Genomic DNA, 20,531 nt, shown 5'->3' with positions numbered 1-20,531 from the left:
TCTTTCTTTCTTTCTTTCTTTCTTTCTTTCTTTCTTTCTCTTCCTTCCTTCCTTTCTTTTTTTATTTTTAAATTTTTTTAATAATGATAAAGTAATTTCCTATAGGCAAAAATTATCTGTCTTTTCTATCTTTCCCATATGCATCAATAAAGTTCCTCCAGTGTGTGAACAACAACAACAAAAAACCTCTCCATACTGCTATTCATAAGGTATCTTTTTCTGAAATGGCCTAATGGCTGGGTGGACCAGTTCTATGAAGGAAGCGCCATCCACAGCAGATGTGTCTAGTCAGTGAAACTGGGTTTTGCACTGGCCTGACAATAATAAAGAGACCCAGACGTCATGAGGACTTACCTTAGTGAAAAGTGCCACTGTAGAATTGCACATGTTGACTGACTTAGGTTAGTGTGTGCTGAATCCAAATGTTAACACAGCCACCCTAAGTCGTTCTGTGTTTTCCATCGAGGCTGTGGAGACAGTAGTGAAAACATAGCTGGTATTATGGGAACAACAGTGAAATTAAGTCTCTTGTGCTGGTTGTTAATAGAGAATTTTGTTTAGCTCTGGGCACCGGAAGCTCACATTGTGGGGTCTGCTGTGTAAGCCCCAGATTGGGCCCTCTGGAGGCCCACTAATTGGCTGTCATTCCTCCAAAAGTCTGAGTCATTTCTTGCTGAAGGGATTCTACTAGAAAAATTCTCACTCCCCCGTAGCTGTGGTAGGAGAGGTGACTTGAAAAGGCATAATTATTTTGACTTGATTTTATAGTTAGGAAGAATAAATATTTAGGCAAAAATTGAAACTGCATAAAATAATCAAAAAGTAAGTGAAAAACACACCAATAATTTCCTCATCTAGACAAAACATTGCTGATCGGAAATTTATTCTGATTTTTTTCCTACATATATTTATTTTTACAAAAATTGAAATTATCTACCATGAATATAACTTCCTGTGATGATTTTCTACTTAATATTATATGATACATTTTGTATTCTTTACTAACTTCATAAACATGCAATGCCTGTATGACATTTAAATATTTCTTTATTGTTGGGCAATAGATTGTTTTATATTTTATGCATCTTATAAATAATTCTAATATAACATCTTAAGGCACATGGTCTTGTACACATTTTAAATTAGTCTTTGCATAGGATCCTAGAGACCCATGCATATCAGTTCAGATGCTATGATGTTTCTAAGACACCTGATAGGTATTGCAGAATTGTTTCTAGAAAATTTTATGGGTGAGGAGGCTTATAGGACTATATTCATATCATGCATTAACCTTTTTAGTCTAATACAGAATTTCATGATTTTTCCAAATGTGTATTCTTTTGCTTACTAGCTTCTACACATTCTTAATATGTTCATTACTCATTTATATTTCCTTTCCTGTGAATTGCCTTTTAACTGTCGTTTTTGCTTTATTTTCTATAGATCTTTCAAATGTTTTTCCTACTCAGTTATAGGAGCTTTATAGATATTGACAGTGTTAACTCTTTTGTCATAGTTTGAACAGATATTTTCCATTTCTTAATCACTGTATAAGTTTATTTTGATTTTAAAATAAATACATTTACATGTGGCAAAGTCTTTTATCATATTGTGACTTATTTAAATGACTCAGTTTTTAAAAAAGCCTTCCTCATTTTGAAGTTTTATAGTTATTTCCTTCTGTGCTTAAAGGTCTGATTTTTTTCCATTGAACTTATCATGGGCCAGGTGGAAGTCATTGGAATTGGGTAGTGTCAAGATCTAAATGGAGCACCCTTTTATCTGTTTTTACTGGTGTGTTGTTTACCTTGATATAATCACTTAATTATATCAAGTTAATATTTATAATAGTACATATAATTAATTAATACCTAATGATATTAATTATTTTCCCATCCTATTGAGTTTTAAGCAGTTTAGATTCTTCTGTTTCTAGTATGATGCACAAAATGAACTTCTTTTTTTCTAGAGCTTCTTTTGCAAAACTTATCTTTTTTACCAAATATTCATTTTTAGGTATTTACCATAAGGGTGACAGATGGGGTAAGCCCCATCCATGAGTTGGATGTATGTTTGGCCTTGCACCTCCATCCCAAAAAGTCTTCATTGGTATCATACGAATGTGGTCTGATTATATATCCTTAAAATCTGCATAGCACCAAAGATCTACAAGCTATTTACATAGTTCTTTAGAGTTTTCAGAGAATGAGCAATCATAGTTTAAATGTGATATGGCTGAATTACTGTAGTATGCTGATTTTAAGTCCTGTGGGTATAGACTGAGGAATGGGATAGCTGGGTCAAATGGTGGTTCCATTCCAAGTTTTCTGAGGAATCTCCATACTGCTTCCCATAGAGGTTGCACCAATTTGCAGTCCCACCAGCAATGCATGAGGGTACCTTTCTCTCCATGTCCTCACCAGCATTTATTGTTGTCTGTATTCTTGATGATTGCCATTCTGACTGGAGTGAGATGAAATCTTAGTGTTCTTTTGATTTGCATTTCTCTAATTGCTAGAGATGATGAACATTTTTTTCATATATTTGTTGATTGATTGTATATCTTCTTCTGTGAAGTGTATGTTCAGTTCCCTAGCCCATTTATTGATTGGCTTATTTGTTTGTTTGTTTTTCTTTGTTTGTTGGTGTTAAATTTTATATATCCTAGAGATTAATGCTTTATTTTGAGGTGCAGGTGGTGAAGATTTTCACCCAATCTGTAGACTCTCTCCTCACATTATTGATTGTTTCATTTGCTGAGAAGAAACTTTTTAGTTTGAATCCATCCCATTTGATTCTTGATTTTACTGCTTACACTTTAGGGGTCTTGTTAAGGAAGTCAGATCCTAGGCCAATATGGGAAGAAGATTTGGGTCTACTTTTCCTTCTATTAGGTGCAGGGTCTCTGTTCTAATGCCTAAGTCTTTGATCCACTTGGAGTTGATTTTTTTGGCAGGATGAGAGATAGAGGTTTAATTTAATTTTTCTTCATAAGGATTTCCAGTTTTCCAGCATCATTTGTTGAATAGGCTATCTTTTCTCCAATGTATGTTTTTGGCATCTTTGTTTAGTATGAGATAACTGTACTTGGGTAGGTTTGTCTCTGTGTCTTCTATTTTGTACTATTGGTCTACATGTCTGCTTGGTGCCAATACTGTGCCATTTCTTGCTTATAGCTCTGTATTGTAGCTTAAGGTCTGGTGTTGTGATACCTCTTGCTTCATTTTTTTTTTTTTTTACTAAGGATTGCTTTAGTGATTCTGGGTCTCTTATTTTTCCAAATAAATTTCATGATTGCTTTTTCTATTTCTAAGAAGAATGTCATTGGGATTTTAATAGAAACTGCATTAAATCTGTATAATGCTTTTGGTGGTATGGCCATTTTGACAATATTAATTCTTCCTATCCAGGAGTATAGGAAATCTTTCCATATTCTAAGGTCTTCTTCCATTTCTTTCTTTAGTGTTCTATAGTTTTTCATTGTAGAGGTCTTTCACCTCTTGTTAGATTGATTTCCAATTTTTATTTTTTTCAGGCTATTGCAAATGGGGTAGTTTTCCTAATTTCTCTTTCAGTGGATTCATCACTGATGTTTAGGAATGTGTTTTATTTGTGGGTGTTGATTTTATATCCTGCTACTTTGTTAAATTCACTTATTAGTTACAGAAGTTTCTGGTGAAATTTTATTACATCTTCTAGATATAGAATCATGTCACTGGCAAATAGTGATAGTTTGAGTTTTTCTTTTCCTATTCACATCCCTTTAATTTCTTTCTTTTATTTAATTGCTCTTGCTAGAGTTTCCAGGATGATGCTGAATAGAAGTGGTGAAAGAGGGCATCCTTGTCTTGTTCCAGTTTTTATAGGAAATGCTTTCAATTTTTCTCCATTGAGAATAATGCTGACCTTAGTTTTAGAATAGATAGCTTTTATGTGTTGAGGTATGTTCCTATTATCTCTGGTTTTTCCAGTGTTTTGAACTTGAATGAGTGCTGTATTTTGTCAAATGCTTTTTCTTCATTGATTCTTCTTGAATGGGTTCTTGATTGTTGCTCCATTGCCTGAGAACATCAGACTCTCAGTCCTTCATTCTTCCAAAGTTCACTCTGCCAGTGATTCTCCAGGGACTTTCCAGAAGACTTCTCTCTTAGACTGGGGTAACACCATTGATCCCCTCTTGTTTTGAGGCTTCAGCCTCTTGGAAGGTGCAGCTACTGCTTCCTCCAGCTCTCCAGCCTGCAGATGGCCATTGTGAACTATCCAGCTTCTGGTTGTATAAGCCAGTCTAACGAGTCCCCTTTTTATAATTATACCTCCTGTTGATTCTGTTCTTCTAGAGAACCCTAACTAATACACCTTGATAGAAATGGACTATGTGCATTATGACATGCTTGAATAGGAACAGACCTTTTTCAGAGGTTTAGATACGATATTGCGTCAGCTCCAGTAAACTGGAGAGTTGTAATGAAAACAACTCATTGCTGTGGGTGCATGTACTTCAGGGTCCCTTCTCTGCTCTTAGACCCTGAGAACTCTGGGGTGGGCCATGGAGCCACACTGTGTGCTCATCCCCCTGCTATCTGGTCTTCAGTAGACAGAGTGTGCGTTTCTCTCCCAACTTTTCCCATCTCTAGCTGCAAGAAGCTGGAAAAGTTTAACTGAACGTTCCTTGATATGATTTTTTTTTTCTCTTAAAAACAAAACAAAAACTTGTCAGTTAGTTAAGACTAAATAGCCAATTGGTTATTTGGTGAGTTGACTTTTGTTAAATTAGCCTGATTCTGTGTTTTTTTTTATTTTTAAATTTATTGTTTTTGGATATACGTAACAGTAGGATATATTATATAGGGTATAATATACATATTATACACACATGGAGTGCAACCCATTCCAATTTGGATCCAATTCTTATGGTTAAACTTGATGTGGACTTACACTGGACATGTATTCACATATGAGCATAGGAAAGTTATGTCTGGCTCATTCTACTGTTTTTCCTATTCCCATTCTCCTTTCTTCCTTTCATTCCCCTTAGTCTAATCCAATTATCTTCTCTACTTCCCCTCCCAACCTTCCCTTGTTATGGGTTAGCATCCACATATCAGAAAGAACATTCTACCTTTGGGTTTTGGGGACTGGCTTATTTCACTTAGCATGATATTCTCTAGTTCCATCCATTTACTGGCAAATGCCATAATTTCATTCTTCTTTATAGTCGAACAATAGTCCATTGTGTACATACATCGCATTTTCTTTATCCATTTATCTGTTGAAGGGGTTCCATAGTTTGGCTCTTGTGAATTGAAAATTAGCCTGATTCTAAAACCTCCAGGACAATAGAAACTAAAATAATTTACTAGAAATTCTGCTTTCATCTTAAGATATAGGAAGCAGCATGTGAGATGTGCTGAGCAGGTGTCAGGAAGGCATGTGTACCTGGAGGAAATGACAAAGTGAATGTTCATCTGTTTGGCAAAGCCCAAATCCTAGGGTTGGGCTGGCTTAAGGTAGTTAGGGTGAGAAGTTTCCTTGTGCACTTTCATGTAAATACTCACACCTGATGGTGTCATCTCCATGGACCTGTGCCCCACCCTACCCCGCTGTCCTTATGGCTGTCTGCATCTTGTATAATCTCTGTAAAACTCCCCCTGAAGAGTTTTCATCATCCTTTTCACCAAAACAATTGGATAGATAACCAAACAAATAAAACAACTTCTTTAGAATTCCTGCCTCCAATGAAGTAGGATTAGATGTGCATAAAAGTGATACGTTGAACTCTATAACATGGTATTTGGACATTACAGAAGTGGTCAATTTGAATAAAAAAGAAACATTGGAGCAAAATAGAATGAAATTATTGGACTAGACTGGGGACAAGCCTTTTGGTCATAATTCACCCTTCTCTTTCTCTCTATTAAAAAAAATAAACAAAATAAAAGTGCCTGGAATACAATGGAACCCAAGTTCCTTTGAATTAACTACTTGAATAAATAGAGGAATACAGTTTCTTATATGACAAAGAGACGCCTTTCAAATAATATACAACTGACAGGCTACATGTTTAAATGACACATCTCTCAAGAGTTTTTGATTTTGAATCCTCAGCTGGGTATAACAGACTATGAAAATGTATACACACAGCTCTCACATGAGTCATTGTAATTACCAAAATGATCAGAGTAGAGTTTTAGGTTGGTTTGGTTTGGTTTGTTTTGGCAAGAACCAAAAATAAATAAATAAATAAATAAGGTGCAATGTGAAAAGTTACGAAGCTTCAGAACAATGCTCATAGCAGAAGAAATGAAGAACGTTAACTTGATAGACATAAAGAATCCAAATGCAAAGAACCCAGGGAAGTGATAACCATGTCAGAGATGCAGAACCTCCTTTAAACTCCTTTCTTGACAGTCCTCTGCACTACCTTGATATCTCCAAGTCTTGATTCGACTGTACCCAGCCCCCATCCTCTGCCTCCCTGCCCAAGTAAGTCTTCCCTAATGATCTGTGAAGTAGGTTAATATGAGGCATGCTTAGATGTGCACAATCACAGATGAGCTCCTGGTGATCCTGGTCACACTTGCAAAGGAGCTGTTCTGACAGACCGTGTCTCCGCCTTTAGTCTGGGTTCAGCACCTCAGCAGCCATCCTCTTAGCCACTGACCTTGAACTTGACACAGGCCTTCTATCAGCACTGGGCTGATAAGTTCAATTTGAGAAAGTGCTGCCACAGTTTTTCTGGTTCACTTCCTCTTTACAGTTTGGATTTCCCTAGGACAGATCCTCCTTCCTAGACTAGTGAGTCAGTAGCCTCGAAGGAATATTAGTCAGTATGAGCCGGTAGAGTTGATTCTCAGGAAGAATAGAATCCTAACCCTAATCAATATATTATTAGCTCTCACAATAATCACAGACTCTCCCAGTGTGGATTAAAAAAATCCCATCATGTACCCTCTGATGTGGCATATGGAGACTTCGAAGAGAGCTTTCATACTCCATGAGATCACTATTGGCAAAAGGTTCCTGGATATGGCCACAAAAATGCAGGGAACAAATCCAAAACTGACAAATGATACTACATCAAACTTAAAATGTCTACTCATCTAAGGAAACAATTAATACAGTAAAAAAGGCAACTTACAGGATGGAATAATTGAAAATCCTGTATTTGATAAGGGATTAATATTCAGACCACAAAAGGAATTTCTTCAGCTCACCAATGGAAAAAAATAGCTCTAATTTAAAAAAATTAAAAAGTCAGCAAAAGGACTTGAAGAGACATTTCTGTTAAGGGTGTAAAAAAGAAGATGCTCAACGTCACTCATTATTAGGAAAAGGGAAATACAAACCCCAATGAGACATCACCTCACGTGCAACAGGACCATTCTTATCAAAATGACGGAAAATAACAAATGCTGGAAAAGACATAGAGAAACTGGAACCCTGAGCACTTTGGATGGGAATAGAAAATAGTACAACCATTGTGTACAACAAGGTGGAGATTCCTCAAAACATTAAACATAAAATAATCTGATCTTGCAATCTCACATCAGGAATATTTCCAAAGAATTAAAAGCAGGACATATCTGAGAGATACTTGCACCGCCCCCCCCCCACATGTTCATTTCAGCATCATTCACAATTGCCAGGAGGTAGAAGTAACCTGAATGTCTATCAACAGATGAATGGATGGAGGAAATGTAGAATAGCCATACAATGAAATAAGAATATTATGCAGATTTGTAAAGGAAGGCAATCCCGTGACATGTTATAACATTGATGAACGCCAAATAAATGATGCTAAGTGAAGTAGGCCAGATGAATTCTGTACCATCCCACTCATTTGAAGTGCCTCAAGTTGTTAAAATTACAAGAATGAAAATTAAAAAGGTGGTTACCAAAGTCTGGGGAGTGGAGGAGGGTGAATAGGTGTTTAATGGCTGTAGAGCTTCAGTGTTGCAAGATCTATTCTACACAGTGAGAGTGTACCTAAAACTAGCGAACTGTATACTTAAAAATGATAAAAGAAAAAAAAAAGCACATTTTTGGTTAACTTTCCTGTAATGAATGAGTGTGATTCACTGGTTCAGCTCCTGGATTTTGAAGGGGAACAGAATGAGTTGAGCCTGCCTGTCACTTGCCGGTTTTGTGTCCTTTGGCAGAGGTGTCTTTTGACCCTGCTCCTTTATCTTTAAAACATGGATAATAAAATCAGTCTTAAAACTTTGAGGAATACAATTAAAGTGTACAAAAATGTGTACTACAGGTGTTTATTCAATAATATTAATATTGACTATAATTCAAGGTAAATCCAAATTTAGCATAGCAACTTAGAGTTTTCAATTAATGTCAACCACGTCACATTTAGGCTCCAAAGGGACTTCAAAATCAACATCTGGAAAAGAAAGCCACAGTCTCCTTTTTCAAATCTCTCTTCATCTAGGATTCCCTGTCCCAGCAAATGGGATAGATCACCATCTACATCCAATGAGAGGAGGGGAGAGGGAGGGTGAGAGAAGGGAGAAGGGAGGAGGAGAAGGAGGGAGAGAAAGACAAAAAGAAAAATGAGAAGAAACCCTGGTGTTGTCTTGAAATTCTCTCTCTCAGCCACCATAGCCACCATCTGCTGAAGATCTATCTATAAAGTATGTCCAGTCTCCTCCCTGACTTACTTTAACACGACCCCCACCCCAATGGGTAAGGTTATATTTCTTCTTCTTCTTCTACTCTTTCTTTCTCAATAGGCTGTCTTTGCTCTAACTGTCATGGTTTTTAAGCCACAAGAAAACATCACTTCTTGCTTGAGCCCATATAACACCTTCCTATTGCTCGTACTGTGAGTGCTCTATGGACCTGGGTCCTGCCTTGCTGTGAGGTCCTGTGCTCTTTACATCACTATGTCACCTCCACCTTTAGCACTGTGACACCTTTCTGGAGTCCTTGTCTTAGCCATACTGGTTGTGACCCATCCCTCATATTCCCCAAAGTTGCGGTAACTGTGTGAAGAAACTAATGAGGATGATTTTCTCATTCAACCTTGAGGCCACACATACCTTGGAGGACATTGTTCTCATAACTGGACACGGAGGACAGGACTCTGTATAAAGAAGCAAGGGGAGGGTCTCAGACCACTTCCCACCCTATGGACAATTTCATTTTCTGAATTTCTCTTTTTCTTTTGTTTATACCTTTATTTTGTTTATTTATTTTTATGTGGTGCCAAGGATCAAACCCAGTGCCTCACACATGCAAGGCAAGTGCTCTACTGCTGAGCCATAGCCCCAGCCCCTCTTTCTCCTTTTCCTGAAATGCTCTTTGCCTTCTTTTCTCTCTTTATAGATCCTCCCTTGTGTTTCTCTTTTCCTCTATTTAGTATGATTTCAAGCCAAAGTCATGTGAATTTCAATCACTCTTAAACAGAATGGAGGGCATCTGAGGATTTCTGGAAAATCAACAAAAACTGCATTCATACCTACGGCTTGTGTGTCATTCACCTCATTTAAAGTGTTCAATAGTTCTGCTAAGGAGTAAGTGGGCGTCAATGTGTGAAAAAATGAGAATAGATTTTAGCAAGAAGGGGCTGGTGACACCAAAAAAAAAAAAGTTTGATTGTTTATATGCTGTCCCTTTTCAGAGCTGTCCCTGTGTCCTTCTGATATGACTATGAACAAACAAGTATTTCCACATTGACTACCACATGTGTAAAGTCACACCAACAAATGTGCCTGCAACTTTTGGAGTTAGAAGGAAACAATTACGTTTGATTCTTCTTTTTCAGATACATATTTGCATCCAGAGCTATTCAAAGTCATAGATTCCATCCTTTTCGTGACCCTTAAAGTAGTACAGTAGCTAAATGTTCACACTTGTCCTTTTTAGCTTTAAAAGAAATGTCACATACTAGGTTTCTGTAAATGACCCACATTCAGATGTGAACCAAACATAATAGCTTCTGCCACTCACCAAGCAATGAATTGCCGCAAATGTAGGACACAGGGCAGAGGACTTGGTAAATTGCTTTGTTTCATTGGCCATCATCGGAACCTGTGGCATAATATGTGACCTATTTCTATAAACAATCATGCCTAAGGCTTTGCAGACAGGTGGAATGTAGTTTCTCTTTTAATTACATTTTGAAGAAATAATTTAAAAGTAACAAAATTTTTTCAGCCATTGAATCATTATATTGTTAAAGGAAATCCACATTTGTAACCATTACCATATCACGACATATACTTGAATAGAATAAAATTTTCACTTTTTATTAAAAAAAAGACAACTCAAGACAACAAAAGCTGCAAGAGTTCTACAATGGACTTGTATAATCTTCTTCCAGATCCACTAATTGTTAAAAAATATTTCATCTGTGCTTTTCTTTTTGTCCTCTCATATAGGATCCAATAGCTTAAATTTTATATAATTCAGTTTGATATTTTCATATGCACATATATACATCTAAAATGGCAGAAAATGAGTAAAAATGTGTATGTGTATGATTCTGATCCACTTGAGAATAATGGAATTATTCTCAAGTGGATCAGAATCATATGACTCACATGCTGTACTTACAGAGGGAATAGTTTTTTCCTTTCTCTTTCATCAATGTCACCAATATGTTTATAAAATTGAAACTTTTTCACATTGTTTATTTGTATTTTTCAGAAATTTACCTAATAATGTTGGACTCTAACTTTCCAAAGAGGACCAAAAAGGTGGAGGATCAAAATTACACAAAAGTATAAAATACCCTTTTATCCAATAGAATCAAGTGTTTCACATTATATAGGTGTTCCATTACTTGACTAATTATATAATCAAAAATTACTTAATTATTGATGTTCAGTTTGTTTATGTTTATTTTGCATCTGTACCCATAGACTGTTTTTTCCTTGTGTGATAAGTAAGCTGGCTATAAAGAGCTTTAAAATATGCTAAAACGAATAAAGGTTAGTAAATTGACTCATTAACAACCCTTCATCAAGCTTTCCACCAGAAAATACCATCCAAAATGGAAAAAAAAATTTTTTTAAGTAAAATGCAATTAATGTTTGTACAGCTTTCCATATTCCAATGTGCCACTTTGTTCTCTGTCAAAACATTTGTTTACCGTCCTGTAGATCCAGGCTTGGATGTTTACATAATTATTCTTTCACACAGAATGAAAGAGAAATAAAAACAAGACAGACATTTTCTGGGCAAAAGGAACAGAAGCCCGCAGAAACAGGACTGTGATTCCTAATTAATTCAAAGTTAATTGCATTGTTGATAATCCTGCACTTAAAATCTTCATATAGAAAATGTTTATGGCAGCAAATTGACAGTAATTTAACTACATTAAATCTTATCACCATTAAAAGAAAAAAAAAAAGATGAATGTTACATTAAACAAGCTTAAGAGAATGGCGAAGACTAGTTCTTGTTTAACAAGCCAACTAGTAAATCATTTGAATGGCTGACCTAGACTCTCCAAACAGCACAAAATCCACCTACTGGTGTATTCAAGATGGTAGTAGGCGGGATGGGGGCATTTCTCAGCAATAGATGGCTTGCTGAGCATGCGCAAATCCCTGTTTGCGCCCTCAAGGGCATATAGTCTGTCCTGGGTCATCAATTATGCAGAGTGGCAGTTTGTGATTATTTTCATTGAGTGGAATGCAAAATGGTTAAGAAATAAAAAAGACACACAGACCCTATTTTACTGTGAGAGTCAAAAAGTCTATTTTACTATTTTGGAAGAATCAAGGTAGAGGTAGTGAGTGAACCAAAGATATTAGTTGCATCAGTTATTTGAACTCAACATTATGGAATGAAATAAATTTAATAGTTATCCCTGAGTTTGGATTCTGTCTGTTACCTGTAGACAGTATGGCTAACTTTGTTTAATCTTAGTATTAATGTGCAAAAGGCAGGATTAAGGTAAGGCTCCAATCACACAATGGATGTGAAGTTGCCATTATAATGGGAAGTAAAAAAAAATATTCTGTCCACTAAAGCAAAATCTAATTATTCTGACCATCAGAACAAAAATTACTGTCCATGAATTCTCCACTTCGAATGTGTAGAAAGGCACTTCTATGGGATGCCTAAATATCTGGATAGTGTGATTTATGCCTTAGGCATTATTAAAAGATTTAATTCTCTCCGGTCACAGTGGCACATGCCTGTAATCCCAGAGGCTCTGGAGGCTGAAGCAGGAGGATTGCAAATTCAAAGCAATTTAGCAAGGTCCTAAGCAACTTAGAAAGACTGTGTCTCTAAGTAAAAAAAAAATACATACATACATACACACACACACAAGGCTGGGGATGTGGCTGGATCTGTGGTTAAGCACCCTGAATATCCCTGGTACAAAAATGGTAGTTTATTGATACACATTAGGGTTCTTGGTCTGTCCTATGGACAGTTAGTGGCATGGTAAAACTCTTCTTGTTGGATTAGTTCCAGGTATACAAAATGAGTGAGTGATAAATATGGAATTTCCTCAGATTTTCAATTTCACTCAATATTTTGAAAATTAAAACATATATTAAAATAAATGGTGGATTAAGGATAGTAACACCTTTTCTCTTTTCTATGGTTAAGGGTACTTAATGGAAAAGTCATAAGCATGCATCTAATTAGTGTCTAGAAAACTCATCTAAATATTACTTAAAAATCAAGGAATTAATGGAGTTTCTATCTTGGGGGACACTAAAACCAACTCATGGAGGAAGTATAAATCCAAATTTAATATTTCTTTAGACAAATTCCTAGTATTTGAACTAATTTGGATATCCACAATCCCATAAATGGTCAAGTCTGTCTTCATATTTTGAAGTCTTTACTTAGATATCAACAATCAGAATCAATAAGTTTGTAGGAAATAACTGCAAAAACAATCAAATTTGCTTTTTGGTTGAGTTATAATATTTAGCTGATAAAAGTATTAAATAATTTCTGGAATTTGAATTATCTTAGATTTCTGGAAAAAAGAACAAATGAATTTAATAAACAGAAATTGATAAAAAAAAGGTACAATTTAAGACTTTGAAAGTAAAAGTAAGATTTGGAAGAAGGAAAAACAGATAACAGATGCTTTTATTCTTAGGTTGCACAGTGACTCTTGGATATTGGATGCATTTCAGCGTATCCACAGTGAAGAATCCAAGTTCTTCATTCCCTATGATTTGGAGATTTCCAATCAGGAGCTAAGTTACATAGTAAAAAGATCCCAGCAATGGAGAGGAACCAATGGTGAACGAAGGAAGGTACGTTGATGTGAAGTGGTTTTGCTTTCTGGCTGCACGAAAGAAACTCATTTTGTTTGCATTATCAACAAGTTACATTTTCTTATGTTGTACTTGAAATTACTTATATTGTATTTGCCACTTTCTTTTTTTTTTTTTAAACAAATCTTTCAATTTCACTTCATATAGTTTTTATTACTCAAAGAGACTAGGTCAGATGGTTCTTATAGTTTAGCACTATTGTTTTCTAAGAGAAACATTTATTAATACATGTGTTTATTTATTAATACCTGTGTTTGTGGGTGTATATGTATTCTGTGTGTACATGTATATACACACATATATGTGTGCATGTGTGTGTGTATATATATATTTCTATATATGTGTGTTCTATATCTATATTTATATCTTTATAATAAAACAGCATAAAGGTTGTGAGGAATATAACAGGAGCTAGTAACAGGGTTTCTGCCTGTGAACTGATGATTGGCTTTAATGTAGCCTTGCATGAACAAGAGGAAGAGACTGTTCTTTTCCACCTCTGGGGCCCTTAGTCAGTCCGCTGGCTTCTCCTCCCTCTTGGTAATATACCTCCTAGGCTTTTTTCTTTTGGCTTTCCTTCCTCCACCAACCTCTTCCTCAGTGTCTTCCAGGGTTCTAATCTGGTTTATTACTCTCCCTACTCTTCATGCTTGTCTTTTGTTAACCTCCTTTCAAAATGTCTTCCACTCTGTTGAAGATTCTCAAATAGGCACCTCACTTCCTAGCAACTTGATGTTTCCAGAGGGTCATCTCAAGGATACCTAAAATCCAGTCCGGTCCAGACAAAGTTGGTTTCACACATATTATTTAATGAGCACATGCATTTCACCTGTGTCAGGAAACCACATATTCACACTTTGATAATTTTTGTACATCATACTGTTTCAATTTTTCTAAATTGTGAAGGCCCCAAACGCAAGAGTCTATCTCAATTTCCCTTGTCTCCTAGAATTTTTTTTAAAATTTTTTAAAATGTCTTTATTTTATTTGTTTGTTTATTTTTATGGTGCTGAGGATCAAACCCAGGGCCTCGTAAGTGCTAGGCGAGCGCTCTACCGCTGAGCCACAACCTCAACCCCTCCTAAATTTTTTGATCATTAAGTGCTATAGAATCCACTCTCTTCATGACTTCTGTAAGTCTTCTGCTACTCCATGTATCCAGGCCCACAAGAGCCAACTGCTAAAGAACAGCAATACGTTGCTAACTGTGTCTGGAAATTCATTCTCCTATCTCAGAGGCATTTCTAACATCCAAATGTGACCTTGCCTTCCTCTGTCATAAATTCTTCAATAGCTTCGAGGAAAAAAAAACCCTCAAAATTCTTAATATTATGTGATTGCCATTTGATGGGCTTCTTCCCTACATTTTTTGGTCATATCTTCTCTATCTTCATCCTTCCCACCTCTTCCCACTCAGATGCTTTCTAATCAAAGATACGACTGAGTCAAAAATATGAATAATCTGCTGAACGTACCAAACTGTGTCACATTGCTGTACATTTCTTTCTGTTGAGGGAACCCCCTTCAAGTCCTCATGTCCTACTAACCACTAGCCAGGACTCATCTCAAGTGTCTTTTCTATGGTTCCAACCCAAAGAGCATCATTTCCTTTTTGTTAAAATTTCCTGTTTTTATTTTTTTCTGATTCTTGTAGCATCCAACACATAATGTGAGAATTACCCATTCATATGTCCCTCTTTCTTTTACTAAGATCTCCTTATGGAATAAGAGTGACTTCTCCATCCTTATGTCTCTAAACTTCCTTACCTGTTTACTGGCTATTTGTTCAAGACTATATAAAAGAAGGAATGCATGAATAATTGAATATACTTAAGTTACCCAGAGAATGAACATATAATGAACCTCATCCTATTCCCTACTTGATAGAAATTTAAACATTAGCTTTTAAAAACTTTCCATATGGAATCTATTAGTATATTCAATATGTCTTAAATTCCGTTTCTTTGATAGTTAACATAAGGGTATAACAGACAAGTCCAAGACCACTATTCCTGAACTGAAACAAAACAAATTTTATTCTACCATATATTTATCCTGATTTCTTCTCTTCAAACATCCTTGACTAACAGCAAGATTTGTAAAGGTCGAAAATTATTGAAATTAATTAAGCAAAGAGCACTTCCTCTCTAAGTTAATTTCACAGTGCCTGGGGTAGGTAGAATGCATTTATTTCATTATTAAGTTTCACAACATGGAAGTTTAGGAATTTGGAAACAATCCAAAGCTGAGTACCAAAATTATTGGAGTTGAACAACAGCTAAAAGGAAAAAAAAACAAAACTATTCGAGTATTATTCGAGTATTCATTAGTTCTATGTTAACAAGGGAATGAAGACAGAGACCAAAACAGAGAAGGAGGCAGCTAATATATGTGATAAAAAATTGAATGAGGTTTCAAATTATTTAGTTCCTTGGGTTGAAGATTTATGCTGTTCTTTGTAAACTAATTTGTATGGCCCCTGATGAGCAAGAGTAGAAATCAGGAGGAGAACTCAAACCTTTGAGGGTCCACATTTTTATGTGTACACATTCTAATGGATCAAAGAAAAGATAATTTGATTAACAATTTTTACTTTGATTAATAATTAAACAATTTAATCAAAGTCATTGAGTATATTTTGGCTTAATTCAGTCGGATCTTTGAAGGAAATTTATATGTCTAGATAAATAGCTATTGTTCCCTTTACACAAGTAGAGGCTTAGCTTCCGTCAGAGGTGAGCATCCTGGAGATAATTTATGCAAACCATTTGAAAACCCATTAAATAGCAGTTATTTCTTGTGGTTTGGGGTTATGTTTCTTTAGTATACACAAACTTATATATATCCACTTAAGTTTATGCATCTTCATACTCTGGATATTTGTACCTCAAAAACTTCCTTTGATGATTAATTTCTGTATGTTATTCTTATCAATGCTGTCTTCTGTTTGCTTGTTTGGTTTGTTTCAATAGCAAGCAAGGTTGCCCTGTGGAGTAATCGATATACTGATTTCAAGACATAGTGCCAGTTTGGAAAAAATCATTTATAATCTAAAATGCCAAATTAACAGTAGAATAGGCATTTTAATACAGAAGTATTTCATGTAAGTAGTCTAGAATTTTAGTGTTCTACAGATTTGATCTAGATGTGTCTCATAATACTGTTAAGCACATGCTTCTTATTTTTATGATCTAGAACAAAAATTGCTTCATCAATGGACACTTTATAATATGCTTTATTTCCTTTTATTAAATTGATAAATGCAAAAGCACAGAACACATTTACAGTATGATGAGAAGTTAAGATTATTGCATCTTATAATTTTTATATTGTTCATACATACAATCTGTCACTTGTGTTAAGATAGTCAGATGATAATTTCACAGTGTTTCAACTATTTTTTTTTTGATAAGGAAAAGGTCACTTTCAGTAGTCAGAAAAGACATCATTCTATTAAACTAATTTGCCTACATGCAAATTTTGTCATTTTTACCTCATTAACTATTTATCATGGAGTAAAAAAATATATATATTCATGAAGGGGCAGCTCACAGCCTGATGGAGCTGGAACTAATATTTTGCAACTCTAATGATTTTTTGCATCCTTAATTAGATAGCATAAGGTTGATATGATTAGGTCAGGATGTAGTGTTTTTCATTAAAATACATTTTAGAAGCTGTATTCATAATCTGCCCTTGCAATTAAATAATGAGCCTATGAATTTAATATTATCGACCCAATTATTATCCCATGCAAACGTATACCTTTAATAAATTTGTGCCGTAGGACCTTCATTAGCAACAGAAAGAATGATATTTCTAGATACATAGATTGAATGGCTATGGTTAAACTTATATAATGGTTTTAAATATATCAGGAAGCACGGCTTCAATACCTAGGCATTTAATTCCAAAATGTGCCTTACTATTTGTTGAAGACTAATTTACATTGTAATTATTTTCTTAAAGAAACTACCACTTTAAAACAGGCTATTGAAGCTCATAAAAATAGCAGGATATTAGGAAGAGATGGAGGGTTAAACCCAGTCGTGCATCATGGGACAATAGTGTGTAAATTTAGAGATCCATTCAAGAGCAAAATTGGAAAACATAAAATCTAAAATGTCTACTTCTCAAATGTCTATATTATCTATTAACAATCATTTGCAATTAATGAAGATTATTATTTTGTTGTGGCATGTTAGAAAATCATTTTTGTTAATAGATGGCTGTACAGTGGAAGAAGGAATTGCCTCTCTCTTGTCATGAAACTGTACAGGGAAATATACAGAAACAAACCCAGTTTGCTCATTTTTAAATGAGTTTTTACTAAGCTGCTGCTACTATTTTTTTTTTTTTTTTGTGCACTGGGACAGTGAATACAACAATCGACACCTGGAGTTCATTCTTGATGCATTTTTATTAAGAAGGTTATATACAATTCATGTTTTAATAAAATAATATAATTAAGAAAAACCGAATCTATGTTTAGTAATGCGTTATATAGAGAGGTAAAACCAAGCGTCGTCTACACAGCAAATTGCAGATCAGGTGACTGTAGGACTTCAGTGTTTTTCTAGAAGTATTGCACACTTCTGCTTAAGGAGTGCAGTCAATCAGGGTAGGGGAAAGCTTTTATGGACATGGAAGGAAAGCGAAAGTCACACAGAGAAAAGGAAGTATACTGGTGAAGATTTGGAGGGGACACACTCAGACTTCACCATGTGAAAGGAGAGAGAGAGAATAGACACCTGCTGACAGGAAGTATTAAGGCAAATTTGGAAACTAAGGCAATTTGTTTGGGCTGCAAGGAAGGGCAGAAATTTGACCATGAGCCAGGAAGACTGAGAACAGGAAATTACCCAGTGATGGCGATGGTACTTTTCGGACAGGCCTTGGGAAGCCATTCAGAATTTTAATAAAGAGAAGTAACTCATGTGGGTAAGAATCTGTGTTGTCTTTCTATTGAATTGTATAAATTTTTATTTTAAAGCACTTGTATTTTTACTTCTTGGAAAGTAAACATTTTAACGTGCTCTGTTTAGTAGCTAGTCCAATCTGCCACTGTTAAGAGTTGTTTATTCGTGGGAATATCTAAACTCTCCATAGTGCTTTCTCACTCTCCAATTCAGCTCAACTCCTCAGTCACCTCTGAGTTATTCTGCATGTCCCTGAGTATTCATCATGGAGATCTGCAGTGGAGGGATGGGCCCAAGGCTCTGAGTACTTAACACACTTAAAGGGACTTGAAAGGAAGGATAAATGACAAAGCCAACATGGAACTTGTTTCAGCCAGCTTTTTTTGCTGCTATGACTAAACGATTTTACCAGAACAAATACAGAAGAAGAAAAGTTTATTTGAGGGCTCACGGTTTTGGAGGTCTGAGTCCATAAAAGGCCAGCTCCATTCCTTGGGACTCGAGATGAGGCAGAACATCATGGCAGGAGAGGGTGGTGGAGGGGAGTAGCTCACATCATGGTGAGGAGGAAAGAGAAAGAGGGAGACTCCATGCTCCAGATGCAAAATATATGCCCCATGACCATGCCCCATTCCCACCTCCTCCAGCCACATCCTGCCACTTCAATTAATCCCATCAGGAATTAATTCACTGCTTTGGTTAAGACTCTTGCCACCCAATCATTTCTTCTCTAGACCTTCTTGCATTGTCTCACATGTGAGCTTTTGGGGGACACCTCACATCCAAACCATAACAAACCTAATGGAATTTGAAAACAAGGCTGGACTGTGGGAGTATGTGGAAATGGAAGGCAGGAGTCAGGTGAATCCAAAATGGAAGGTGAGCGAGGATGGAGTGCCTCTCTACAGCAGGTGGGAAGCAAGGACCCGGCTCAGAACTAAAGAGCATCCAAGGTAAGGTACCCCAAGGGGGCACTTCAGTGGCCCAGACTGAATGCTCTTTGGCCCCCTGATTGTGGTTCCAGTGGAATGCTCTGCTCAGCCTTTCTCTGTGGAGAAAGTCATCTTTAAATTGACGAAAAGGCTTTCAACACCAAGTATCAGGCACTGAATTACATTGAATTAGTAAACACAGCATGAAAATATTCTTAAATGATCTTGAAGCATTTTGTTTTTTCTTAATCCAGTATCTATTCTGAATTCTATATTCAGCATCATTTCCTTCATGTACAAACCCAATTTCCAATTCTACATCATCACGAAGACAGTTATGTTTTAAAGATTTTTTTGTGTAAATGTAAATGCTAATTAGAACTACTAATGCTTATATAAACTCCAGTTCATGTGTAATGAAGGGATTGATACTGACCCAACTAATTTAAAAATACAAACCTTAGCTAAAATTAAAAATATATGTATAAGAAAGACATTTTTAAAAGGGTATATAGTCAGGGAAAATGTTCTGTGTTGGTGGGGTGGTTTTGGTTAATTGATACACACTTCCTTTTTATCTCTAAACTTCTGAGATGTTTGTCTATCTGATACCCAATACATTCTTAAGCTTTTGAAAGGTCATTGGGCCCTAGAGAAATTGATCTCCTCTATAAAGTGAAAATCACAGATAAGCAAAGAAAGGACTAACTAGGAACTTTCTGAAAATACCTCAGATGTTTGGGTTGTAAGACTGACAAAGACCTATTACATTTTGCTGAGTACTTAATTCTAAAATCATTTCTATTTGAAGTGAAGTGTAAACCATATGTTTTTGATTCATTAACACTTAATTTGTTAGCATCCCTTTACTGGAGTGCTATATAACAGTCTTTTCATCTTTTTTTTTATAAGCTTATATTCCTCAGACACAGGAAATCAAGTTTTTCTAAGAGTAAACAAACTTAGAGACATGAGGAAGCTTTGTTAGTAACATGGCACCTATTAGCTTTGAACTACTTCTGTACTTGCAAGTTTGTCTTTAGAGTTCCCTAAGAATGAGAGATATTTGTAATTAACTGCGACATGATATGCAGCTATTTGATTATTTACTGGATTTTCCTACCATCTTACATTAATTTCTCCTCATGGTAAAATAGTCAACTACTAACATATTAATGAAAAAGTCATTAATAATAGCTATTTAATTGCCATCTTATTTATCTTTATTAATAATGGAAGAGCTACTTATCTTTTAATAATTATGTGATGGGAAATTAAATTTAATGTAAAGCATTAAACAATGTCCTTTTTTTTCCTTTGGAAGTACAATGTTTTTTACCAGGAACATTGAAAGTCACTTTTTTTTATATCTTACTGGTATTTGAGAAATACAAGTTCTCCAACAGAACTTACAT

At 35.6% G+C, this 20,531-nt stretch overlaps 1 protein-coding gene across 1 annotated transcript in view; it reads left to right on the top strand.

The window, feature by feature from the left end:
• Positions 1–20,531, top strand: part of LOC114102621 (uncharacterized) — a 287,939-nt gene that overhangs the window by 210,048 nt on the left and 57,360 nt on the right. The window contains exon 18 of the mRNA XM_071613859.1: positions 13,085–13,244. Within this exon, the coding sequence (XP_071469960.1) occupies positions 13,085–13,244 (160 nt within the window). The remainder of the gene's footprint in view (positions 1–13,084; positions 13,245–20,531) is intronic.

This window comes from Marmota flaviventris, chromosome 6 (genome assembly GCF_047511675.1).
Source record: "Marmota flaviventris isolate mMarFla1 chromosome 6, mMarFla1.hap1, whole genome shotgun sequence".
In the NCBI taxonomy this organism is placed as follows: domain Eukaryota; kingdom Metazoa; phylum Chordata; class Mammalia; order Rodentia; family Sciuridae; genus Marmota; species Marmota flaviventris.
This window is presented reverse-complemented; position numbering and strand designations above follow the sequence as displayed.